Here is a 27,962-nt window from a genome sequence, read left to right as displayed (position 1 = left end):
GAGGACTTAAAAATATGAGCATAGAAAAAGAATCACTTTAAAAGCATGATAGACATGATAAACAATAACCTGAAGATGACTTGTCAGAATGATACAAGAATCGGGGATAAAAGGTATCACCATTTGTCTGAAACACAAAACCTCTAAAGGAAGGATTGTGAAATATGTCCCTCCTATTGGAAGATCTCAAGGATAGCATTGAAGGAGAAGATAAGATATTTACATTGTATTAGCTAGTGGAGAACCACCGACAGTTATTGAGGAAGGACATGATCAAAGCATGTGCATTTGGGAAGTATATTGCTTTGGTAGTAGTGTGAAAAATGAATTTGAGAAGGAATAAGTCTGAAACAATAGACCTTAAGAGACTTCTCTAGGAATTTCAGTGAAAAGAGACAAAATTATTTATGAGTGATTCTAATAGTGAATAAGATTAACATGAGAGATTTTGTAGAGATAGAATTAACACGAAGTGGCAATAGATTTGATATGTAGTGAGTGATAGAAAAATCAAAAATACATTATTGACAAGTGATTGGAAGGATGGGAGTACTGTTGAACAGAATAAAGTTGATATTGAGGGGCCATATGAAAGTGTGTTGATTTCTACAAAACAAATTATAAAATGGAATTTGGGGAGAGGGAAATTTTTGAGCAATATGTATAAAGGAAATAATTGAATTCATAAATAGATTGAAAGCATAAGCTCATGATATGAGAACTTTGATTAATGATGTAGACTAATGCCACTTCTATGTAGAGTTTTTTTAAATGCAAATGAGGTGGTTATATTAATTAAGATCTATCAGGAGCTGCCTAAATATTCTAGTATTATGACAATATCTTATGAAAGAGGCATAGAAGGCTATTCTCTGACAAGCTATCTGCTGTTCCCTTATCCCCTAAATATCCCCTATACATAAGAAATCTTTTTTTTCTCTAATAAATAACAATTTAATGAATTATTAAGTTGACACTGAAGAACATAAACAATGATGAAGGACAGGAAGGACATATGGTAGCTTTAAAATGTAAGTGCTTTTCAAAAATGTACAATGCATAGTAGACATAGTGTGAGAAAGAATAAAAGAGGTTTGTAAAATTCAGGTTGACATAAGATATTTGCAAGAGAAGTTATTTATAAAAAATTTGTAATGAAATACCAGATACTACTGTTATCAGAAACTCATAAAATACATGATATAATTTTGAGCTTATTCAAAAAGTCCTGAATTCAATTTCTTCATGTGAAAGTAGTAGCTCTAGGGCATGGGACCTGAGTCACCTCATTCTTACTTTCTATGACAAACTGATTCTCTTGATTTATTTATTTTTATTACCACTGGTGCAGAATGGTTAACTAGTAATTTCTTATTCAAAATTAATTTGTTTACAAGTCTTAAGGCAAAATTGATGCAACTTGAATAATAGGAGTAGATTGATTTTCTGGTTTAGGGGAAAATACTATATATAGATTCCTGGACTGCTTGAACATGAAGATGAAAAAAGTAAACATTTGATTCTTACTGTACACAACTATTACTGATATATACACACTGCATATATCTGCAGACACACACACATATAAATATATAATCTGTATACCATTCCTTCTGAGAAACAAAATACTATATACGTTATATGATCACATTTTAGATATCTTTATAAACAAATGTCAGAATAAAGAATATATTGAATATAAATGTAAATGCCTCAACATTTAAATAAAACAACTTGTCTCTTGAGCTAGTTTTAATTCCTTTAATTACAAAGTTGGTGGTTTATCACTTAATAATAAAAATCTAGAAAAGAAACAACTGTAGAAGCTCTCTTTACAGAAAGAAAAATTACTAATTACTGCCAAGAATGATTAATCAAATGAACAACAAGAAATGATAGATGGGGAAAATAAAATAAAACCTAGTTAATTTTAATTAAAATACACTTTAGAAAGATGGTTTTAAGGATGAAGGGAACATAAATTTTGTCTTAAGTTTGACTTGAGAGACAGAGACAAACAGAGAAAGACAGACACAGACAAACGCAGACAGAGAGACAGGCAGAGACAGAGACAGAGAGAGACAGAGGAAGAGAGACAAAGAGGAAAAGGGGAGGAAAAGAGAGAAAAAATATATACATACTTACCACTTTACATATTCTTACAGCATGGCTGTGGAAACTTTGTGCGTGTGATACAGGCTTTCAACCGTACTCATCTCTATGTTTGTGGAAGTGGTGCCTTTAGCCCAGTATGTACATATTTGAACAGAGGACGCAGATCAGAGGTAAGTACATAATGTTTCATGATCTTCACTTTTATGATGATTTATATTAAATGAGTTCTTAATATTTAAAACTTTCTTTCATTTGTTCTTTTTTAATTTTTTTTTATTAAAGCTTTTTATTTACCAAGCATATACACAGGTAATTTTTCAACATTGACTCTTGCAAAACCTTTTGTTCCAAATTTTCCCCTCTTTTCCCCCACCCCCTCCTTTAGCTAGCATAAATAACATTCACCATGTTAAATATGTTGAAACACATGTTAGATCTAATATATGTATACATATTTACACAGTTATCTTGCTGCACAAGAAAAATCATATCAAGAAGGAAGAAAAAGAAAAACCGAGAAAGAAAACAAAATGCAATCAAATAACAACAGAGAGAATAAGAATGCTATGTTGTGGTCCACACTCTTTTCCCACAGTTCTCTCTCTGGGTGTAGATGGCTCTCTTAAGAGAGTGAAACTGGTTTGAATCATCTCAATGTTAAAGAGAACCATGTCCATCAGAATTGATCATTATATAGTTTTGTGGTTGCCATATATAATGATCTCCTGATTCTACTCATTTCATTTAGCATCAGTTCATGTAGGTCTCTCCAAGCTTCTCTGAAATCATCCTACTGTCATTTCTTATAGAACAATAGTAGAATTTCCATATCATTCATATACCATTATTCAGCCATTGTTCAATTGATGGGCAACCACTCAGTTTCCAGTTTCTTGACACTTCAAAGAGAGCTGCCACAAATACATGGGTCCCTTTCCCTCCTTTAAGATCTCTTTGGGATATAATCCCAGTAGAAATACTGCTGGATCAAAGTTTGATAACTTTTTGATCAGAGTTGCAAACTGCTCTCCAGAATGGTTGGATCTATTCACAGTTCCACCAACAATGTTTTTCCACATCCCCTGCAACATTTGTCATTATCTTTTCCTGTCCTCTTAGCCAATCTGAAAAGGTATGTAATGGTATCTCAGAGTTGTCTTAATTTTCATTTCTCTGATTAATAGTGGTGATTTGAAGCATATTTCATGTGGCTACCAATAGTTTCAGTTTCTTCATTTGAAAATTGTCTGTTAATAAACTTCGCTCATTTGTCAGTTGGAGAATGGTTTGAACTATTATAAATTTGAATCAGTTCTCTATATATTTTAGAAATGAGACCTTTATCAGATCCTTTGTATGTAAAACTATTTTCCCAGTTTATTGCTTCCCTTCTAATCTTGTCTGCATCAGTTTTGTTTGTACAAAAATTTTTTAACTTAATATAATCAAAATTATCTATTTTGTGATCAGTAATACTCTCTAGTTCTTCTTTGTTCAAACATTCCTTCCTCCTTCACAAATCTGAGAGGTAAACTATCCTATGTTCTTCCAATCTGTTTATAATATTTTTTATTTTTACATAATGAACCCATTTCAACCTTACCTTGGTATATGGTGATAGATGTGGTTCTATGCCTACTTTCTGCCATAATAGTTTCCATTTTCCCAGCACTTTTTGTCAAACAGTGAATTCTTATTCCCAAAAGTGGGGCCTTTGGGTTTGTTAAATAGTTTGCTATAATCATTGACTATTTTGTTCTGTGAACCTAACCTATTCCACAGGTCAACTTCTCTATTTCTTAGCCAGTACCAAATGGTTTTGATGACCACTGCTATATAATACAGTTTTAGATCTGGCACAGCTAGACCACATTCATTTGCTTTTCTCATCATTTATTCCTTTGAAATTCTTGACCTTTTGTTCTTCCAGATGAATTTTGTTATTATTTTTTCTAAGTCATTAAAATAGTTTCTTGAGAGCCTGATTGCTATAGTACTAAATAAATAGATTAGTTTAAGAATTATCATCATCTTTATTACATTCACTCAACCTATCCAATAGCACTTGATATTTTTCCAATTGCTTAGATATGACTTTATTTGTGTGGAAAGTGTTTTGTAGTTTTGCTCATGTAGTTCCTGACTTTGCCTTGGCAGATAGATTCCCAAATATTTTATACTATCAACAATTATTTTAAATGGAATTTCTCTTTGTATCTCTTGCTGTTGGATTTTGTTAGTGATGTATAAAAATTCTGATGATTTGTGTGGATTTTTTTTTTTTGATATCCTGCAACTTTGCTACTTTGCTGAAGTTGTGGATTACTTCTCATAGTTTTTAGTTGATTCCCTAGGATTCTCTAAATATATCATCATATCATCTGCAAAGAGTGATACTTTACTTTCTTCATTACCTACTCTAATTCCTTTAATCTCTTTTTCTTCTCATTGCCCCAAACTAGCATTTCTAATACAATATTGAATAATAATGGTGTTAGTGGGCAACCTTGTTTACTCCTGATCTTATTGGGAATGGTTCCATTTTATCCCCATTATATATGATGTTTACCTATGGTTTTAAATAGATGCTACTGACTGGTTTAAGAAAAAGTCAATTTATTCCTATTGTAGCTAATATTTTTATTAGGAATGGGTATTGGGATTTTATGAAATGCCTTTTCTGCATCTATTGAGATAATCATGTGGTTTTTGTTAATTTGGTTATTTATATAGTCAATTATGATAATAGTTTTCCTCATGTGTAACGAGCTCTGCATTCCTGGTATAACTCCTACTTGGTCATGTTGTATTATCTGGGGGATGATTTTCTGTAATCTCTTTGCTAATATTTTATTTAAGATTTTTGCATCAATATTCATTAGGGAGATTGGTCTATAATTTTCTTTCTCTGTTTTCAACCTACCTGGTTTAGGTATCAGTACCATGTCTGTGTCATAAAAGGAATTAGATAGGAGTCCTTCATTCCCTATTTTTTCAAATAGTTTATATAGTATTTTAGTAAATTGTTCTTTAAATGTGTGGTAGAATTCACAGTGATTTTATGTTTGCTTTGGAATAGGAAACACATTTTTCTTATACAGTTCAAATTTTATGGATGTTTTGTGGTGACTTTAAATTTTCAATATTTGAAAAATATTTATCATTTATTTTCCAAATTTGGTAAAAGGAAAAATGCATTTTTGGGGAGTTCCTAAAGAATGCTAAAAAAGATTAGCTTTGAAAAATCAATTATATAAATAATAAATAGATGGGTTTCATTTCAGATGAATTTTCCTACTTATTCTTTTTTTGAATGATTATTTATAGCAGTGAATGAAACATGACATATCATTATGAATGTTTCATTTGAATTGAAGTACTCACTTAAAATAGTTAAATAAAATTTAACTTGCACATATCAAAGATTTAACCTTGCTCACTTAAGCTGTTACTAATGATATTCAGAATATGGCTATGCAATAAAAAACTAATTAGAAAAGTGAAAATTTTAATAAAATCTTTGTTTAACATGTTATTATTTTTATTATGAATGCTGTTATCTAAGACTAACAGATTCTTAACATCTGTATTTACTTTTATCATAAAATGTAAAGCCATTGGATTGTCATATGGATTATAGGGTGAACCAAGCTTTTAGGAATGACTTGCAGAATTGTTCTAAATAATTTTTTCATATGGTGATGTTAGTTTTTATTTGAATGATTGTAGCATCGTATGCTTATTTTCTGAATGTTTTCCAGTATCATTTAACTGATTTATAATGAATAAATTATTTTTCTACTAAGATTTTCTTTAGAGTCCTTCTATATTTTTAAAAAGAATTCAGACACCTTCTTAAATATTATGCTGTGCAAGGAAAATCAGATCAAAAAGAAAAAAATGAGAAAGAAAACAAAATGCAAGCAAACAACAACAAAGAGTAAAAATACTATCTTGTGAACTGCATTGTTTTTATTGTCTTCTAAAGAGCTAAAGTTTTAAGATCTTGTAAAGTACCAATAGTCTTAAATTAGAAATAAATATATGCATGTGACAAAAATATGATTTACTGAATTAAACTTATCTGTTTAGAAAAGCACTTATAAAGGAAGAGCTGATTCTAATATAATATCTATTATATAATATGTTTATCACATATTATATAATATATAAAATATAAAAATAAATATAGAATTGCTCATATGTATGAAATATGTCAGCTATTACTGTGAGTCATGTATTCTCTGAGTACACATTTCAATCAAAAACATTCCATTTACAAATTATTTATTCCATACAGTAATATTAAATTTGAAGTACGATCTTAAAAATTATCCATAAAAACCCTCCATTGTAAATATAGAATTTAATTAATTTGTTAATTAATAGACACTTTGCTCTCTCTCCAAGGACAAGTCTTTTTAGATGGGAGGAATATAGGTTTATAATTATAGTTCAAGTTTATAGATCAATCATTTATTCTTATAAGATTATTTTCTTTAGATAATATTATTGTGCATCAGATAAATTTGTTTTTTTTTTTTTTAGCAACTTTATATGTGGTCAAATTGCATGATTTTTATTTGTGAATTTTTTGCCAAGTGCTACAGTCAAATAAGTCTTTGCTTTGCCATTGCCCTAATATCCCTCTGTTCAATTCCAAAATTGGTGGGGGGCAGTTAAAAATGCTTTGAATAACTTTTCAAAAATTGTTTCTTATGAAGCATTTTTATGTTCAGTATACAAGATTAAAATATTCTTTTTTTCAATGGGCCAAATTGATAAAATCACAATTAAAATTTTCCATAAATTTACAAATGGAAATGTAGTGTATGTATATTTAAATTATTTCTATTGTCTCAAACAGTGTCTTGGATTCTTTCAATGATGAAGTGTTAGGTTTACTGCTTATGTGGAACATAAATATTAAGCTAATTGGTCAAGGAAAATTGGTTAATAACCTGTGGATTATCAGTAAAATAGTAAACCATGTTAGAACTGAGATGATTTGAGATATGACAGTATAGTGTTGGAAGCATCAAGCCAATCTTCTGAGAATCAATCTTTAGTTAAGGGGAGAGGGCTAAGAAAATACCTTGGTTCTGCTTGTCTATGAGCCTCCTTCTTATACTGTGATCAGAGGAGGAACTATTTTTTAAAATCATTCTGCAAAAAGTATTTCTGGAACTGCAGTAGTTGACATCACTGCTTCTATTGAGAGCTGAGGGCAGACTGAACACAATGAGAAAAGGCAAATTCTAGGCTCTACAAAGAGGCTTACTATATCTAAGGGAAATACTTGAGAACTCCAGCAATGTCTCTTAAGAACTATGAGATACTCCTTTACCCTATATGCTCTCTAGACTTGGACTATTTCTGCATTTGTGAGAGTCACTATTATTTTGCAAGATATATTGTGTATTAATTCTGTAACTCAGTAAATACTGATTTCTGGCCAAGTAATTGATATAAAATAATAACCATGGAGAGAAAGATGCTAGTGGGGCTTGTAAAGCAATAGCATTAAAAAGATAGCTTCCTAATTCCTCAGGGTTAATTCTAATGCGCAGAAAAAAACAAAGTGGTCACATCCTGAGAACATGATCAGCTATTGAGGTGAGCCCAGAACAGATACTACACCATGATTCTGTGATTCTAATGTGATACCACATAAATATACACACATATCCATTCATACATATATATGCATGTATATATATGGTACCTTCCTTGGCTTCACAGTTTCTCAGTTGCTTCAACTCCAGTGATCAAATTTTATCTCCAATCTAACCACTCACACATAAATTCATTTTGTATTTTACTATTTCTTCTATTATTGTATAAAGTGCAAGTAGCCTTAGCTTGATCCAACAAACATTTTAGATGGGTCCTCACAAAAATGCAATGAGAGTCTTCCAGTTCACCCCAAAGATCATCTCCTATTTTGTTTAATATAGGGAAAGAAATTATTTTCTTCACTGGATCTTTTATTTTGTTTAGGCTTTGCTCACAGACCAGAAAAATCATCAGAAGTTGAATTAAAAAATTTTATTAAACATTCTACTTTATTGTAACTCTTACAATAAGTTGTTCTTAGCCCTTCAAAAACCACTTAAAAAACAACCTTGTCATGTCTGTATCTGTGGTGGTGGGAGGGATTCATTTTGAATAGGCTAGGTATAGGGCTTGGGGACTTAGTTGAGCTGTTGATTGAACATTGGCTGCTCTAATTCTGTTGGTTGAGCTGCCTCACCTGCTATCTATACTGTTAGCCTGTTTCCTAGATGATCCTAGATAAAGCCAATCACTTTATCTCTGTTTCATCAAAAATTACTCTGTCACAAAACTCCTTTCTGATTCAAGCCTAGAAAGCATTCACTGCTTCTGATTCCACTTTATTAGCAGGATTTTGGTGGTCCCAGAAGGATTATCATTAGAGCTAAAAGGACTAAAAAAGGAGGATATATCCTATTCCTAGGATGAAGTATAATAAAGAGCTCCTTAATAAGAGTAAGGGTTATCTTTTGCTTTTATTTTGTATCCCTAGAATTTAGCACAGTGCTTGACACATAGCAAGCATTTAATAAATGGTTATAGGCAGAATGATCTCTTTTTCTGAGATGGGAAAGAGTGAGAAGGAATTCATTAGCTCTAAGTCAGTAGACATCAAAGTTGTAGAGAAGATATAGAAATTTCAGAAATCATTGGGAGTTTGTATGGAGGAAGACCTTTGAACTGTCCTGTCACCTTGGATTGTGGAAGTGGAAAACCATTGAATTTAGAATCAGACAACTTGGGCTGCAATCCCATTTCTGAAATATATTGCCAGTTATTTTAAGCTAGTCTCCTGACCTTCAAGGATTCATATTTTACAACCTCTGAAGAATTCCTTCCAGTACCACATTTATCATCCTAAAAGAGCAGAAATCTTGTCTAGTTCAGTTTTGCATTACTGCACATCAAATAACATGCAAGTCTTGTGTATAATGACAATTTAAATCAATTTACCAAAAATATCAGGTGAATGAACAAAGAAATTTAAGTTTGGTTTAAGATGCCATTTGTAATTATAAAAATAAGGCAAAGCAATACAATGATCATTTATCACTCATGGCATTTTCCCCTTTTAACTTCCCTGCCCTTGCAGTGTTATATGAACTATGATATACTGACATTGTTCCTATATAAGGAGATGACATAATTACGTATTTTGGGATTAATACAACATTTGAATGTCAGAAACTTTAACTTTAGTTGTTGGTGATTATTTTATTAAAATCATAAATCAATAAGATAATTCATGAGCATTTATTAAATAAGTACTGTGTGCTTTGTAGTAAGCATACACATATGAAAACAAGATTTTTTTAATGTCTTAAGACAAAACATTTAGTGGCAAAATGAAACTTTTAAAATCTCTTTCAGAAATATTGTTTGCTATATTTTATGCTTGTATTAAACACTTGTCTTAATTTGACTCCACATCTTACATGTTGTTCATTGTGACCTCTGATTTTCAAATAACATTGGCTAGTCCTTCTTTCCTAATCACTTAGTGTCTGCATTAGTTGGGCATGGGATACCATTAAGATATGGCATTAGTTTGAGATTAGTTTAACTTTCACAGATGAACACATGTTACTTTCAGGTCAAATAATTCTTAGAATAATAGGTTGAGAAAATTGACTAGGAACAAATAAATAGCCAAGTAGAAAGTTTCTTCAAGATATGTTTTTGACATTCTTTTTGTAAAATAAAGAAAGCCTCCCTTTCCCCTAAATTTATAAAGTTGCTTCTTTACATTAATCTTCCCTTGTTTTGCATTAAAGGAACAAGTCTTCATGATTGACTCTAAATGTGAATCTGGAAAAGGGCGCTGTTCTTTCAACCCCAATGTAAACACTGTGTCAGTTATGATCAGTAAGTATAAAAACAAAATGTGAAATGTTGTTGTGAATTAAATAAAGTAGATTTTATAATGTGGTCTGCAAAAATTCTCTCCTAAAATTCCACTTGGATCTCCATGTGAAATTTAAAATAAGTGTATGTGAAGAAGAAATTGACAATGAAAATGAAATTAGGTTTGGGAAAAACTACTAAAATCTGTTACTTTATGTCTATGCTTTTCTTAATACTTGCCATCCCCAAATATCATTTACAATGTGCAATTTACTAGCATCCCAAAGATATTAGATTTCCTTGGTATAGAAAACCCCTTTACTGGCAATACTTGGAATTCATCTATAATTTTGATGTTTTATAGTTTCTTGCCATACAAAAGTCAATTTATTCATAATAAAAAATTTATTGTGTAAAAAAGCAAGAACTGAACTCAGTTTTTCTCAATTCCATTATGACATTTAATAAACTCTGTCACACTGACTTTCAGCTTCTAATAACTTGCAGATATGCATTCTACTGTTGTTGTTGTTGTTTTTCTGTTAAATCCACCATTTTTTGTACTTTCTGTTATTTTATTTAGACTTCACTTTCTTGAAAATTGGTCTTAATGTGTGCTGCTCTAGAGAGACAGGAAGATGAATTAAGCAGCTGTATTTCTGTTCCTATTGTCTGAAAAATGCTATATTAAAAAATAAGGGAGAGAAGTGACTGGAATACTTCTCCTTTTATAAACTCACTCCATTATCCATACAATATATTCAGGTGCCTCATATCATGTTCATAGCACATCATGTTCATAGGCATATGAAGGCAAATTATGGAGGGCTTTGAATGTCAGATTAAGTGTTTGTACTTCATTAAAAGTGAAAAAAATGAGGAAGTATAACTTTCTGAATAGGTAAGTAACATGTCCATTGTTTTAGGAATATCATTTTGGAACTGTATGGATAATAGATCAGAAAGGGTGAAGATTTCAGGCAAAGGGATCATTTTTAAAGTTATTTTTATTCAAAAATGATATAATAAGTATATATAATTATATGTAATATAATTATAATTATTTATTAAATAATAAAATTTATTTTATTATTTATTAAAGCTTTTTATTTACAAAACATATGCATGGGTAATTTTTTTCCAACATTGACCCTTGCAAAACTTTTTGTTCCAAATTTTCCCCTCCTTCTCCCCACTCCCCCCCCCCAGCTGGCAGGTAATCAAATACATGTTAAATATGTTAAAATACATGTTAAATCCAATATATGTATACATATTTATACAGTTATCTTGATGCACAAGAAAAATCAGATCAAGGAGGAAGAAAGAAAAACTGAGAAAGAAAATAAAATGCATGCAAATTACAACAGAAAGAGTGAGAATGCTATGTTGTATTCCACACTCTGTTTCCATGGTTCTCTCTCTGGGTGTAGATGGTTTCTTCATCACTGAACAAGTGGAACTGTTTTGAATCATCCCATTGTCAAAGAGAGCCACGTCCATCGGAATTGATCATTGTGGTTTTGTTGTTGCCATATATAATGATCTCCTGGTTCTGCTCATTTCACTTAGCATCAGTTCATGTAAGTCTCTCCAGGCCTCTCTGAAATCATCCTGCTGGTCATTTCTTACAGAACAATAATATTCCATAGTATTCATATACCATAATTTATTCTGTCTCCAATTGATGGGTATCCACTCAGTTTCCAGTTTCTTGCCATTACAAAGAGGACTGCCACAAACATTTTTGTACATGTGAGTCCTTTAGGGATCATTTTTTAGGTTATTGCAATAGTTCAGGTGAGAAAGAAGCTAAGAATTTGAATGAAAGTTGTGGTCATCCAAGCTGAAAGAAGAGAAGAAGAATACAAAAAATGTTGTGAAGATAAAATTCATAACACAATACAATTGATTGTATATAAGTGGGGATGAAGTTCGGGAAGAATTAAAGATGACTCTGATGTAGTAGATTTGAGTGATTGGAAGACATTACTTTGATAAAAATAGGAAAGTTTAGAAGATAGTTATTATTTGAGAGAGGTAGAAGATTGAGGAAAATCAATGGGTAATTACTTTTTGGACATGTCAAATTTTGAGATGCCTAAGGTATATCAAATAGACAATGACCAATAAGCAACTGGTATTGTAGGAGTAAAGGTCAGGAGAGAAAATATGGCATACGAGCTTTTGTGAAAGTCCACATTTATGGAGCCTCAACTTTCAGGTGATAATCCTCTGATCCTCTGAGGAGGAGTAACTAAACAAGAAGAGACAGAAAAGGGAAATATCAATAAAACCCAAGGAGAGAAGAATGTCCAGGAAGAGAAAGTAGTCAACAGTGTCAAATGCTGCAGGCACATCAAGAAGGAAGAGAAGTAGGAATGGCTATTTGGGATCATCATTTAAGAGATCATTGATGAATTTGTATAGTGTCAATTGAATAATGAGGTTTTAAAGTAGATTACAAGAGTTGAATGAGTCTTTGGCTGTGAAAGGCCAAATGGGCAATGACGGATCAACTAAACATTTGTTAAGAATGAGGTAGACCTAGACATAATTGAGGGCAGAAGGGAAGGAGCCAAAATACAGAGACAGATTAAAGATTAGAGAAAGAAGGGATTATTGTGGAGGCAACCTGCCAGAGGAGACAGCTTTGAATAGGATCAAGGTTACATGTAGAGGAATTCCGGGCTCCCAGTGGCTAAATCAGGACACAAGTTTAAGAGCATGCCAAAATGTAACATAATAACTGACTTAAGATTTTCAGGCTTTGATGTAATGAAGTATTCATTGCATACATAGAATTTCAGCACTTCATAGTACTTTTGAATTCATCAGATCTGATGATAGATTAAATAGTCAACTCCTCATGTACAAATGATGAGATGGAGGCCCATAGAGGTTAACTTATTTTTCTAAGGTTACCTAATTGCATGGTGGCAGGTTTGAGACTAGAAATAGATCTACTCTTTTCTAATCCAGTATTTTTTCTAGTATATTATAGTGTCCTCTATGTTTTTGTAGTACAACATTGTTTTATTGAATAATTGAATATTATTGGTATGAAATGAAGCAGCTGCTGTTACAGCAGTATTAAGCATAAATTCAGCTAATATAGTCAGTTTTATTATTTGACATAGAAGTATTTGTTAAGATGAAATATGACAAGATGTACCCTATGGATGAGAAAGGAAAAAGTTAATTATATTATATTTCTTCACATAATTTTTAGAGACATTTGATCTTCAATGAAAATATTTATACTTATATAACAGTTTAATTATTGGGTTGACTTTAGTTAGTTATAAAGCTGAGATTTAAAAAAAAATTCAATGTATTAAGAAATTTAGAGTATGTAATCATTATTTCCACAGTTTGCCTTCTGATCCACAAATATTTTGTTTGGAACTACACTTCACTGAGTTTGGTAACTTCAGAAAATTCCTGTGATTTTACAAGGGTAGAAAGTCTTTGGGATTATCTTGGATCCTTGTCCCTTTCTGGGGAAAATGGAATACTTGATAGTTTCACTAGATAGCCACTCTATCTTTCCAATGTGTTAAATTTTAAAGTTCAGACTATTTTAAGTCATCAAAATCACTAAATGGCTGAGTGAAGTGACTTTAAAAACACCATAATTTCAAGCTTTTCTGGTCAGTGAAACTTCAACTGTACATTGACATAGCAAAATTCAAAATTAAATTTTTGAACTTTAACAAAATGAGAGTTACAGAAAAATCCTGAAAAAAGAATCATCCCCGCCACAAAGCATGCTTCTTACCAAGGAAGATATATATCAGTTAAGTCTTTCATTTGCACAAAGAAGGCACAGCAGGACTAGAAACCTTGCTATAATAAATTAGAATGAATTTAAGGAAGAAAGTGAAGCTGACAGAAACATTTGATGCTTGAATACACAGGTAACTATTGTGTATTGTTTAAGGCCTAGTTAATTAATAAACCCATGTACATTTGGATTCTAAATTGCATTCCCTCAGACTTTTTTTTTAATGATACAAATATGAGAATTGTAAGAGTTATGGTAGTATATGAGGTGGTGGGAATTAGGCACTGAATGAATGCCTAGGAGGAAATACAAGCACAAGAATGTGAAATAATTAATTACAAACTGATAATAATTTAACAGCCACATATAAATACACACACATGTGTGTGTGTTTCTATAGAAATATTTTATAGCCTTTTTAAAAAGCCAAATTGTTTAAATACTTTTTCCTGCTCATTTTGGTTATCCCCTTACAATGGACTCCCACATGGTTTGGACCCCTACTAGGAGGAGAGGCAGGGCTACACAATGCCGGCCATACCTGCTTAGGAACTGTAGGGGTCCGGTTCATGACCTAGTAAGTAACATAAGAGGAAAATTCCACAAACCCCATTTTTCTATTGCATTCTTTCTTATGCCTGACTAGAAAGCCTGGAGAGCCTCCAACAACATGGGTCATGCCAACATGAACACTTTCTGAGGGCTGCCAGGGGATTTACTCTGGAACATCAGTCAAAGAACACATCTGTCTGGCAGCTCAGTTAGACTCTAACCTTGCTAAATTTGATTTTTAAAGATTGCTGTTAGCTTCTGTTTTGTACCCAGGGGGGTGGCATTGATGCTAACCAATGGAATTTTCTTTGTCCCACAAGGGAAGAATTTATATACCTTTCATGTATGTTCCTAACATATGGGCTATATTTCCTAGATTGAAATACATAGCAAATGTAGGTACTTACTTCTGCCACTGTTGATAAAAGGTGTTCTTTCCACTATTCTTTTTCTTGACTTTTTACTATATTTTTCTCTAATATTTTTAAATTGCTCTGAATTGTCAGAAAAGTTCCTTATAGATCTAAAAGCCCTAGAAAAATTTAACTTGTTATTCAAAATTGTATACTTTTTTAGAATGCAAGTGTAAAAATTTTGTAAAGATCTATCAGTCTTAGTATTCTTTTTTATAAAGCTTTAAAGTTCACAGATTTTTATAAAGAAATATGTGAGTTAAGAATTTTTCCTTTTAAATAAAAGAACAAATCTCTTGCTTCCTCTCTTCCTTTGCCTTTTTTTGAACTTTGAGACACATTATGGTATAAAACAGTGGTGTCAAACTCAAATAGAAGAGGGTTCTATTAAACCATCTGTAATCTGTAGACCTTTTTGACTTAGAATACCACATGTTAACATTATCTATATCCTATTGCATTTTTACTTATTTTGTTAATCATTTTCTAGCTACATTTTAATCCATCTCAGGGAGCAATAGCACTCTCAGTCTAGGTGTGTTTGATGGTATTAGAAAAATAGTAGTGTAGCATTTAGAACCTCTGGGTTCTAATCCTCCTTTCTCCATTTACTGTTCCTTCAACTTGGAACTATCTTTCTTTTTTATTAAAACATTTTATTTTCAAAATATATACATGGATAATTTTTCAGTATTCATCCTTTTAAAACCTTGTGTTCCAATTCCCCCCCCTTCCCTTAGATGGCAAGTAATCCATATGTTAAACATGATAAAAATATATGTTAAATCCAATATATGTATGCATATTTATACAATTATCTTGCTGCACAAGAAAAATTAGATCAAAAAGGGAAAAATGAGAAAGAAGAGGAAGCTAGTTGATGTAGTGGATAGAGCACCATCCCTGAAGTCAGAAAGACCTGAATTCAAATCTGGGCTCAAGACACTTAACATTTTCTATCTATGTGATCCTGGGCAAGTCACTTAACCCCAAAAGCCTCAGAAAAAAAAGAAAGAAAAGAAAAAAGAAAAGAAAGAAAGAAAGAAAGAAAAGAAAGAAAGAAAGAAAGAAAGAAAGAAAGAAAGAAAGAAAGAAAGAAAGAAAGAAAGAAAGAAAGAAAGAAGAAAGAAAGAAAGAAAGAAAAAAGAAAAGAAAAGAAAAGAAAAGAAAGAAAAGAAAGAAAAGAAAAGAAAAGAAAAGAAAAGAAAAGAAAAGAAAAGAAAAGAAAAGAAAATGCAAGCAAACAACAACACAAAAAGTGAAAAACTATGTTGTGATCCACACTCAATTCCCAAAGTCCTCTCTCTGGGTATTTACTTAGTATTTCTAAGTCTTAGCTTTTACACCTTAAAAATGGGGATAAAAACATTTGCAGTTTTTTTTTAACTTAGAGCTGTTGTGAATCACAATTCATATAAAAGTATTTACTTCTAAGACAAGATGTACATATATGCATTATGATTTATTAATCAAATGTACTTAATTTTAATTTTCATCCTTTACTATGACTCGATACATACACAAAAAGTAGATAATAGTCATAACATATCAATGCTTAAAGTGACCATTAATTAAGGCAGTTAACACTGATTAAGTGTTAGGCACTGTACTCATTACAGGGGATAAGAAAATAAAATTGAAATAGGTCTTACCCTCAAGGTCCTTATATTCTTTTTTTTTTTTTCCTGAGGCAATTGGGGTTAAATGACTTGTCCACGGTCACATAGCCAGGAGATATTAAGTGTCTGAGACCAGATTGGAACTCAGGTCCTTTTAACTTCAGTTAAACTTGTGCTCTAGCCACTGTGTCACCTAGCTGCCCTGGTCCTTATATTCTTTTATTGGTTTCAAACAAAACATACATAAATAACTCAAGATGTATATGGAAAATAAATATACCATGATTTGGGGATGGAAGATGGTAGCAACTAACAAATTTCATGCTGAAGTAGGTATTTGAACTGAATTTTGAAGGGATTTTAAGCTATAATTTTTAAAAAAGTATTTTCTAATGAGGGAAAACCTATACAAAACCATGAATTAAGGATATAGGATGACATATATGTAAAACATCAGCTAGATCACTTTGGATGAAGCAAACCCAGATTTGGCAAACCCATGACTTCATGGTATTGATGTATAAAATAATTTAGAAATATTTAGCTAACAAAAATATAATAGTACACAGATAAGGTTAATATATAGTTGTCCAAGTCAATGTGCATTTTACAGGGATAATTATGTATAGTTTAATGACCATTTCTATTTGAATTTGATCCCACTGGATTAGCATCTATGGAGGAAAATAATGTTCAATAAGACAAGAAAGGTATTATTGAATTATACAGAAAAATTTATTTGATGGCAAACACAGATATTTATCATAGAGGCAACCTGAAACTGCTGAAACTCCATGAGCATGCAAAGGGCATGTAGGATAGACCTCTACTTTGAGAATATAATTTTAGAAGGTTGGTCATACATGTATAGGAGAGCATAGACTTGATGCAGGAAGATTATTCAGGAGACTTGCATAATAGTATAAGTGAGGGGGTAGCATAAGCCTGAACTAGGGATTGTGTATAAGAGGCATTGAGGACATAGGTGCAGAGGATGAGGGATGGGGAAGGTTTGAAGATCAATCAGTTTTTAAAAGATACACTTACTACACACCTATAACTTGCCAGGCACTGTACTAAATGTTAGAGATATAAAGAAAAAGAAATAGTTCATAGACTTTAGAGAGTGTACAGTCTTTAGGAGAGGTTACATATACATATGGAAGAAATTATAAAATAATTTTTCTGGTACCTAACCAGGGTCATCTGGAAAAGCTTCATCTCAAAGGTGGTGCTTAAAGTGAGATTAGAGGGAACAAAGGATTCTGTGAGGTATATATGAAGATTGAATATGTTATGATCATATATGACATATAGGGCAAAGGAATGGAAATGGGAGAAGTTGATTCTAATCTCATTTGAGGCACAACATGAAAATTGACTCCAAGGATCTAAGGTTATTGAATCTTATTGACTGGATAGGTAGTTATATTCTCTATAGAGTTAGGGATTTTTGGAAAACGACTTCAGAGGAGGAAGGTGATGAACTTTTTCTTTGGAATGTTAAATGGGCAATATCTCTAGAACATTCAGTTGGAGGTGTCTAACAGTAAGTTAGTGATATAGAACTGGAGTTCATGTGTGAAACTAGAGTTGAGAATATAGATCTGGGAATCATCTGCATAGAAAGGAAGACTGAAAGCCTATAATGCCTGAGATCACCAAGAGTCCTAGGGAGTAGGGAAAAGGTAGAGGTGGAAGAGAGGAGAAAAAAATAACAAAAGAGGGCCAAAACTTAGGGGTCTTCCATGATTAGAGTCTGACTGGGATAATGATGTGGCAAAATAGGCTGAGAAGAAATGAAACGACAGGAGAAATATAGAAGAGAGGATATCCAGAATGAAGGGGAGGTCAGCATTGTCACATGCAGCAAAAAAAAGTCAAGAATAATTTGAACTGAAAAAAGATCATTGATTTGACAGATTATCTTTTCAATCAATCAATTAATTAACATTTATTAAGTACCTACTGTATACCAGATACTGTGCTAAGCACTGAAGATAGATGCAAAAGACAATCCTCTCCTCAAGAAGCTTACAATTTAATGGAGGAGATAATATGGAAAACAATATTAATGAAACAATATATCTATAAAACAATATTTTTTAAAGACGGAAAACACTGGAGTTAAAAAGGATTATAAAATGTGTCCTGTAGACAGTGGGATTAGTTGGGATTTAAAGGAAGTCAGCGAGGTCAGTATTTGGAGCAGAGAAAAGAGAGTGTTCCAGGCTTGGAGGACTGTCAGGAAGAATGCCCAGAGTAGACAGAGTATCTTGCTCATGGAACAGCCAGGAGCTAGTGTCACTGAATGGAATAGTATGTGCGGGGAAGTAAGGTGTAAGAAGACTTGAAAAGATAGGAAGTGGCCAGACTATAATAGGCTTTAAATGCCAAATAGAATATTATTTGTTTCTGAAGACAATAGACACTGGAGTTTGTGTGTGGTGGGGAGAATGGAGGATGGGGCTGACACGATCATATGTGCATTTTAAGGAATTACTTTAATAAAGTTGAATGGAGAATGCATTAGAGTAAGAGGCAGATCTACCAATATGTGTTGTGGTAAACAAGGCATGAGATGACGAGCAACTGCACTACAGTGGAGATGGCAGTGTAAGGTGAAATTTAAAAGATTTGAGGGGGTAAAAGATAGGATCCAGGATAACTCTTGGTTGTGAGCCTGAAGGACTAGAAGGATGATTTTCCTATTTACAGTAATAGGAAAGTTAGGAATGTGGTTTAGAGTGAAGATAATGGATTTAGTTTTGGACATATTGAGTTTAAGATGTCTAGACATCCTGTTTGAGATATCAAAAGAAAATGAGGGATGTGAGACTGGAGGTCAGTAGAGAGATTGTAGCAAGAAAGGTAGATTTGAGAATTATAAATATAAAGATGATAATTAAATCCATGGAAGTTGTTGAGATCATTAGGTAAAGTACTATAGAAAAGGAAGAAAAGAAGGAATAGGATAGAACTCTGAGAAGGTTGTGTTTAGAGGTCATGATCTTGAGGAATTTTATGACAAAGGAAATAGAAAAGAAGTGATCAGATAGGTAGAAGGAAAACCATAGAACACTGGTATTCTCAAAACCTACAGAGGAGAGAATATCAAAGAGGAAAGAGCAATCAGAAGTGTCAAAGGCTGCATAGATGGACTTGATGTGAATTGACTCGGGATAAAATGGGATGATGACATTAGTTTTTGACTTCCACATTGAATATTTTCAAATTTTTGTTTTTAATTTATTTGGGGGAGGGAGTTCACTAATCAGGTATATTGGCTATTTGGAAATGCTTGGCCTTTGTCAAATTATCTATAATATGTGCATTGGGATGTCACAATATTAAATTCTGGCAGAAGTCTGCTCATGTGTCTGTACATTGAAATGTTTATGTGTAGGTAAACAAGGGAGTGTGTGTCACTTTGCCTCTGTGTCTCCATTTGGCAGAAGTAGAACTTGTTCAGGAACATAGTCCTTGATTTTTATTTAACCTTTTTTTAAACTTGAATAATGGGACCTTATGGAAAAATATGCGAGGTACCATATATAATATTTTGCTAATAGACAATTTCATTTATGCATCTAAAAACAGAATTTAAAAAGATGAATGTTTATGTTCAGAATTTCTTCTCCCACTCTGTTCTAGATGAAGAACTTTTCTCAGGAATGTACATCGATTTCATGGGTACGGATGCCGCTATTTTTCGTAGTTTGACCAAAAGGAATGCAGTCAGAACAGATCAACACAATTCTAAATGGCTAAGTGGTAAGACAAACAGTGAATTTTAAAAGATATTTTTGATTCCCATGTATCAGCCTTTTTTTGTTATTTCCCAAATTTTCAGAAGAGAAACATGGAAAATGTCAAGAAAATAACATGTTCCAGATAATGTACTCCTGGTATGATTGATGAAGACTCTTACAGAGTTGATTCTAAATATTTGGCTAAAGTGAATAATTTGAAAAGTCTTTGATTCATGTAACACTTCACCATCTTCATCATAAGATAGTCATCACAGAATATTTATTTTATATTTATATACATATATTCATATATGTAAACACAGTTTATGTCATGTTGGCATCTGCCATCAATAACTAAATTTCTTTTAAAAGCAATTATTCATTTTATTTAGTTAAATTATTCAACAAATTTACAAAGCTTGGAATCAATGGATTACCCTCTAGTTTATATGTAGTTTGATAGCTTTCAAATAAGTCTGAGTTCTTATATCTTTTTACTTTAGCTTTTATCAGTGTTGAGCAGGATTCATTCATTCTGCTGGGGTCTCAGAGAAATGTTTATCCTAAGAGTTCATCTGATCTTATTCTGCCACTCCAGCCTTTTTCTTAAAAGAAAAGAGGGGAAAAATCAGAAAAATGTTCATCAGTATTCCTTGGGGAAAATGTCTTGCTGACTCTCAATGTGACAATCTGTTTAACATTGCTCAGATGATCATGAATCACCCTAGTAAAGCATCCGATCTCACTGATATTCCATTGTAAGAAAGCACTGATTGTGCATTTATTTCTTGAAATTATTCTTCTAGTACATCTGGAAGCTGAGACTTCTGAAAGTTGATTATGGTCTGAGAATAAGGAGACCCTCTATGTCTTTTAATGGCATCATAAATTTTTTCTTTGAAATTCTTTCCTTTCATTCAATATGCTGTGTTTTAATGTAGCAAGTTCTTTTTTAAAATCTTCAACTTTCACCTCCTTATTCTGCTTCATTGAATTTCTCTTTTGTGGACAAAACTGAAAGTGGTCTGCTAAGGCGATGGCGTCAAACTCACTGATAAAAACAGGGGATATTAAACCAAATATAAGGCTCTCTATGGGTCACATATTGACTTAGAGATCCACACATGTTTGTTTACATACATACATGGATATATATATATGTAAATATAGCATGTGAATAGCATGTATTATATATTACTACTACATCAACCTGCTAAAGTCAGATAGAAACTATATTTTATTTAATTCAGGCCAGACTCAGGAATTGTGGAGTGCATTTGGCCTGTGGGCTATATATTTAACAAGATATACGTACTTACACATTACACACACACACACACACACACACACACACACACACACAAACATATCTTTTTCATTGAATCTTTGTATGTATATACCATATGTGTATAAAAGGAGCAATACATAGAGTCTTATAGGAATGTGTATGTATATATACATATGTATGTATATGTATGTGTATATATGAATATATATGCATATATATGATATACACATAGGTAGACATATTCACATTCCAAGGAAAAGGAAACTATACAGAGAATGTGAGCATAAAATCTTAGAGCTGGAATAGATCTCAGAAATCCCATAGTAGCAGGCAATCATAGGTTCCATAGTATAAATTAAAAAAACAAAAAAAGAAAAACTAAGCTATGTCCTTGGTTAAGGATAGTGTCAGGACTAGAACTGAGACTGCTAACCAGCTCTGGCCTGCTCTATCTTTCTGAGTTCTCTGTTGCAAAAGTAAAATGTTTTCTTCTACTGAAGATTATGTAAGATTAGTTTATGTTTCCCTTCTTTACAACATATTCATAATTGTTACAGACAATGGTACTGTTGAAAAGAAAAAAAATTGTTGGCCCGTTTTTATCAGACAGTGGAATGCAAAAAAAAAAAAAAGAAGAAAAAGAAAAAAAGAAAGAAAAGAAAAAAGCACCCTTGGCATTTAGTTTTATTTTCCCATGGAAAGTAATAGCTAGGGGGAAAAAAAAACCATTTAGCAAAAATTGATCCCATAATTAGACCATTTCTTTCTTTCCTAACTCATTAATGCTAGTAATGGTGATAGTGGTGGTAGTTGTTGCTGTTGAAGATGAAGAAAGCATTACACATATTTATATTTTACAATTTAAATAGCACTATCTTCATAAAACCTCTGTAAAATAAACCCCTGTAAGATCAAATTCATTTTATAGATGAGGAAATCGATGTTTGGAGAAGTACTAACACATATTTGAATGAGTGTTTAAGCCATGGCCTTAGTAGAATACATTATCATGTACTGGCCTTCTACCTCAGAATTCAGTATTCTTTCTGGTACTGCAATCTTAAGGGAGGGGGAAATTGTTGTTTTAAATAATAGTTAACATTAATAAACTGCTTTAAGGTAGCAAAGTGATTTCTTCACAAAAACTCTAATAATGGCTATCCCAATAGTTTGGGTAATTGTCCATTTCCAATGAGGATATGGCAACCATTTGTATAATAATAATAATACAATGGGATAATTATTATACATATAATAAATTCCAAATCCTATATCATATGATTTATGAAAAATAGTGCTCTAAACTTAATAAAAGCATGCATACCATTTTAAGCTTTGCAAAGTATATTTTATATATATGAGTATATGCATGTATATGCATGTATATACACATACACATCCATCTATCCATTCATCCATTCGTCTGTTTATCTATTCATCTTTCCAGTTATCTCCCTCTCCCTCTCTCTTTCCATTTCTGTCTGTCTGTCTGTCTGTCTCTCTCTCTCTTCCTCTTTTACACACACACACACACACACACACACACACACACACACAAAATTTTTCTTTTACATAGGAAAATTGTTGAGATTGAGAGGAGTTAAGTAATTTGCCTGGGGTCTCATAGCTAATATCTGGGGACAGATTCAAATTCCGGTTTTCCTGATTCCAAGTCCAGCACTTGAATCTGTATACTCCCTAGCTGCCAGTTTGTTAACTTCCCTGTTTCTTCTGAGGTACCACCATCTTCCTAGTAATCCCATTTCATTACCTTAACTCCTCTCTCTCCAATATACAACCCAGTTATGCACCAACTCTTATTTATTCTATCAGCAAATCATCTCTCACATCTGTTGCCTTTCCCCCCCATACTTGTCTGTGCTCTAATTCAGTCCCTTATTACTTCTTATCTGGATTATCATAAGAGTCTTCTAATTTGGTCTCTCCATATCTTTGCTCACTAATCCATCCTTCATATGGTTGTCAGAATAATTTTACCTGAGTCAGGAATGTCATCATGTCTAAATCTCAATTAGGTCCTGATTGTTTTTACGAGAAAGTAGCAACTCCTCAATATGCCATTTAAAGTAGTGATTATTCAAGGCCCATTGCCTAGCGAGTGACTTAATTTCTCACTGCCTCAATTTTCTCATCTCTAAAGTGGGGTAAAATTTCATATTATTATAAGAATTGTTATAAAGATGAAATGAGACAGTATTCATAAAGCACCTTGAAAAAATGTTAAAATAGCAGAAATAAAAGTTGTTACTGTTATTATTGTTGTTATTATTAAGCATCTTGTTATACAAGACAGGAGTTGTGGAGAATTCAAAGAATAAATTATAATTTATGATATTATTGAATTATGATAGGAATAAGACACACAAATAACTATAATGTCAGGCAGACTTGACTAATATTACTTTTACTACTACTACTATTACTTTTCTAGACATTACATATCCTTTATTTTTTAAAGTATTTGTCTATTTTATTTTAAATTTATGGAATAAATAAACATTTTTATAACATAGTGTGATATAAAAAGAATATTTCATATGAAACTGCAAATCTATTATATACAAATTGCCATTCTTTTTAAATAACTAAAAAAGATATCATATAAATTTTTTTTCCTCTTTCCCTCCCTCCCCTCCAATATAGTCTACATTCAACATTCTATATTTTACTCATATATGCTGGCTAGCTTTTTCTTCAACTCTTTGTTATGGCCTTTGTGTCACTATTACTTAGCATAATGCCTTACAGATAGTAGTGGTTAATAATTGCTTCATTAAATAGAATTTTATATATATATATATATATAATTATACACATTATATATCATACATTTGCAAGTAAATTAATGATACTTAAGTAAATATTCTTAGTAATTATCTTTATTTGTTTTCTTTCTAGAACCTATGTTTGTAGATGCACATGTTATACCAGATGGTACTGATCCTAATGATGCAAAAGTGTACTTTTTCTTCAAAGAAAAGCTAACTGACAATAGTGGTACTACCAAGCAGATTCATTCTATGATTGCTAGAATATGTCCAGTGAGTATATTTTCAGAAAGTATACTTTAATTGGATAAGAGAAAATAAATATGTATTTCTTTTCTTTTTTGTTTGCTTGCTCCTACTTATGATGCTATACTTCAAATAAAACAATGCAATTATAAGTTTGATTTAGAAACAATTTGAAAAAAAAAGTGTGTGTATGTGTATGTGTGTGTGTGTTCAATGGGGAAACAGCAAAAATTTAATTATTCGCAGCCAAAAATAATCACTTTTTTATGAATGATTTTTTTTTTCATTTTGTAAAAAATATCCACACATAAAGGCATAAAAATATATGCAAAAAATCACACTAAATACAGGAAATCTCACAAATTAAGACAAATAATGAGAAAAATCGATCTAAATAAGTGAAAATTGTAGAGTATTTTCAAAAGTACAGAAATAACAATTCATGTAGTAAAGAACAAAGCTTGATTTAGGATAACTAAATACATTCATATATAGGCAGAAGACCTAGAAATTTTATAAGATTTATGCAATTATATTTAATAGTCAATTCAATTTATCTTTAATAATCTTTACAAATACAAATAGAATTCAACAAGCATTGTACAGAACTAGGAGCTATGGAGATTTCGAAGATGAAAATATAGTTCCTGATACCATGGAATGTACAATCTGACAGGAATAAGACATATGCACAAATAACTCTAGAGCCAGATAGAATTAAAAGTTTATTAAGAAGTACAAAAATTCTTTGATGTGTCATAGTTCAGAAGAATAAGATTTCATTTGCTGTTGGGAAAGCATGAAGATATTTATGAAATACTTTGCATTTCAGTGAGATTTTGAAAAATGGGTAATTCTATTTAGAATTTAGGTACTCTTTCCACTGTACATGAGTGTTCTAAATAAAAATTGCTTCAATTATATTGAATAATATTACAATAGTTTTTTTCTAAAATTTTTATGGTATCTGAAAATTATTTACTCTTTAAGACACATCAGTGCCCTACTTATTTACAAGATCAAACTTTGCTCCTATTTAATAATGATGTGAAGCAAAGTAGCAAAGTCAAAAGCAAATATGATTTCTGAGTAAAGAGAAGGGATGCTATAATATCCATTCTAATTTGCATGAGAATGCATGAGACTAATTTTGGGACCTTACACAGAACCTCATGGATATATGACAAAATATTAGAGGCATTAAGGGCTTGCCAAGCAGGAGATAGACTTATCTAGCATAGGCCTCTGGAATCTTGATGTATAGGGCAAAATAGTTCAGTTGCCCTTAAGGAAATTATTACTTTTTGGGTAATTGCAATAATTAATGTTCCTAATGATGCCCCAAATCATCAAAAAAAGTTAAATAATATTCAATATATATGGAAGCATGCAACTCATTTTTAGAATGGTGTCATCCATTAACATTTTAAAAATGAAAGAGCTACTTTATTAAACTGTACTTTACCTAGAAAATTATTCATATTAATATGACATTCCTTAATAATGATAAATAACACGAAACATTACCTTATTTAAAAGGTACCTCTTAAAATCTTGTCACATTTACCTATCAGAAAAATGATCAATTTTTAAAGGTACATATTAAATATCACCTAGTATTTATGTAATAAATATCATCCTAATATTATAGGATATTCACAATTAGTGGTGTCCAAAGTATAGTGTGTCTATTCTTTAATGTTACATTTAAATTGGTTGTGATTTGTCAATGCCCTTCTTTTCAGAATGATACTGGTGGACAACGAAGCCTTGTTAACAAATGGACCACTTTCTTAAAAGCTAGATTAGTATGTTCAGTGATGGATGAAGATGGCACTGAAACTTATTTTGATGAGCTAGGTATGTTGATATGGGACAGATTTAGTTTTAAGAGACAATTTGAAAGAATTCTAACAAAACAATCATTAGAAAATGTTATATTCAGTATGAAAGTTGATATTAAAAAGTAAAGGGAACTTCTCTAATTTGCCAATTTAAATTTGTCAATTTATATATGTAATTTATTAAAAGAGCATAAACTCTAGCTCCTGGCTAAGAAATGTCAACTGTCCTTTATAATTCATTTCTTACTTTGGACAAAAGAGATACTTTTCAATATAGTTAGTTATATATTCATGATTGTAATTTATAGGCCCTGTGTACTGAATCAGAACATGGATAGGGTTGATATTTTTCTTTTTGATCATTTCCTTCCCTTGCTCTTGCCCTTTGTTATAATACAAAAGCTACCTGCCAGTGGCTGCTGGAGATCTAACTCAGACCTGTAGAATGGATCTTTTCATGTGAGAGGATGATGATGATTCTTTGACCTCTTTACTTAGAGGCAGTTGCCTTTTCTGACCTCTCTCCTCTTCCCTCTTGCCTCCAGTTTATTTCATTCCCAATCCACAAGGAACATCTACATTAGTAAAGGTTACTTTGCAACTCCTTCAAGTGTTATGATTCAAAGCTGTGGAGGCTCTCGGAGAATTGACTTGTCCCTTCACCTAGGCATGGTCCTTAACAGCCCTTGTTCTTGTTCTTGCCCTTCCCTCCTCCCCTTCTTTCTTTCTTCCTTTATTCTTTTCCTTTGTTTCTCCCTTCTTCCCTCCTTTCTTTCATTTTTCCTCCTTTCCCTCCCTCCCTCTCTTCCTTTTCTTCTTTTTTTCCCTCCTTTCCTTCCCTTCACTCCCTCTCTCTTTCCCTTCCTCTCTCCCTTCCCTGAATCTTTCCTTCCCTCCCTCATTCCATCCTTTCTTCTTGCTTTTCCATCCCTCCACCTTCCCTTCCTTCTCCTCTCTTATTCTTCTCTTTATCTTCTCCTCTTTCCCCTCCTCTTCTTCTTTTCCTCTTCCTCCTCTTCTTATTCTTCTCTCCCTCCTCCTTCTCCTTTCTCATTTTTACTCCCTCCTTCCTCATCTCCCCACCATGTCCTCCTTCATATTTATGCATGCATTTATGTGTATAGGTATGTCAATATCTATCTTTCTTCACACAAATATATATACACATAACACATGAAATATTTCTGCCTAAAAAATATATAATGTATAGGGAGATTTTATTCAGATATCTGTTGGACTAGATGATCTTGGACATCCCTTTTAATTCTCAGATTCCAAGTTTGAATGAGATTTGTGTTTGTACCAGTTTAGTTAACTAAACACATTAACTAAACATTTAGTTAATTAAAACATTAGTTAAAATGAATGAGATCTGTCTTTATACCAGAAAAACCAATCTGTTTTGTTCTGTGGCATGAATTGGAAAGAGAAAAGATAAGGTGGAAAGAGTATTGGCAGTTACCAGATAATGAGAGTCCAAACTAAGGGAAAAATTTGAGAGGGGATGGAAGTAAGAAGTAATTTAAAAAAAAAAAAAAAAAAAAAGGAATTGATAGGAATTAGTCATTCCTTAGATAGCTTTGATGAATAAAATATAACTTCAGGTTTACAAAACATGAATGAGTTGGTGAATAATTAATTAACAAAATGGAGACCCT

At 32.0% G+C, this 27,962-nt stretch overlaps 1 protein-coding gene across 1 annotated transcript in view; it reads left to right on the top strand.

The window, feature by feature from the left end:
- SEMA3C (semaphorin 3C) overlaps positions 1-27,962 on the top strand; it is a 200,462-nt gene that overhangs the window by 105,587 nt on the left and 66,913 nt on the right. The window contains exons 6-10 of the mRNA XM_052000701.1: positions 2,166-2,285; positions 9,945-10,035; positions 20,040-20,159; positions 24,345-24,487; positions 26,206-26,320. Of these exons, the coding sequence (XP_051856661.1) occupies positions 2,166-2,285; positions 9,945-10,035; positions 20,040-20,159; positions 24,345-24,487; positions 26,206-26,320 (589 nt within the window). The remainder of the gene's footprint in view (positions 1-2,165; positions 2,286-9,944; positions 10,036-20,039; positions 20,160-24,344; positions 24,488-26,205; positions 26,321-27,962) is intronic.

The sequence above is a fragment of the Antechinus flavipes genome, chromosome 5, assembly GCF_016432865.1.
Source record: "Antechinus flavipes isolate AdamAnt ecotype Samford, QLD, Australia chromosome 5, AdamAnt_v2, whole genome shotgun sequence".
NCBI lineage: Eukaryota > Metazoa > Chordata > Mammalia > Dasyuromorphia > Dasyuridae > Antechinus > Antechinus flavipes.
This window is presented reverse-complemented; position numbering and strand designations above follow the sequence as displayed.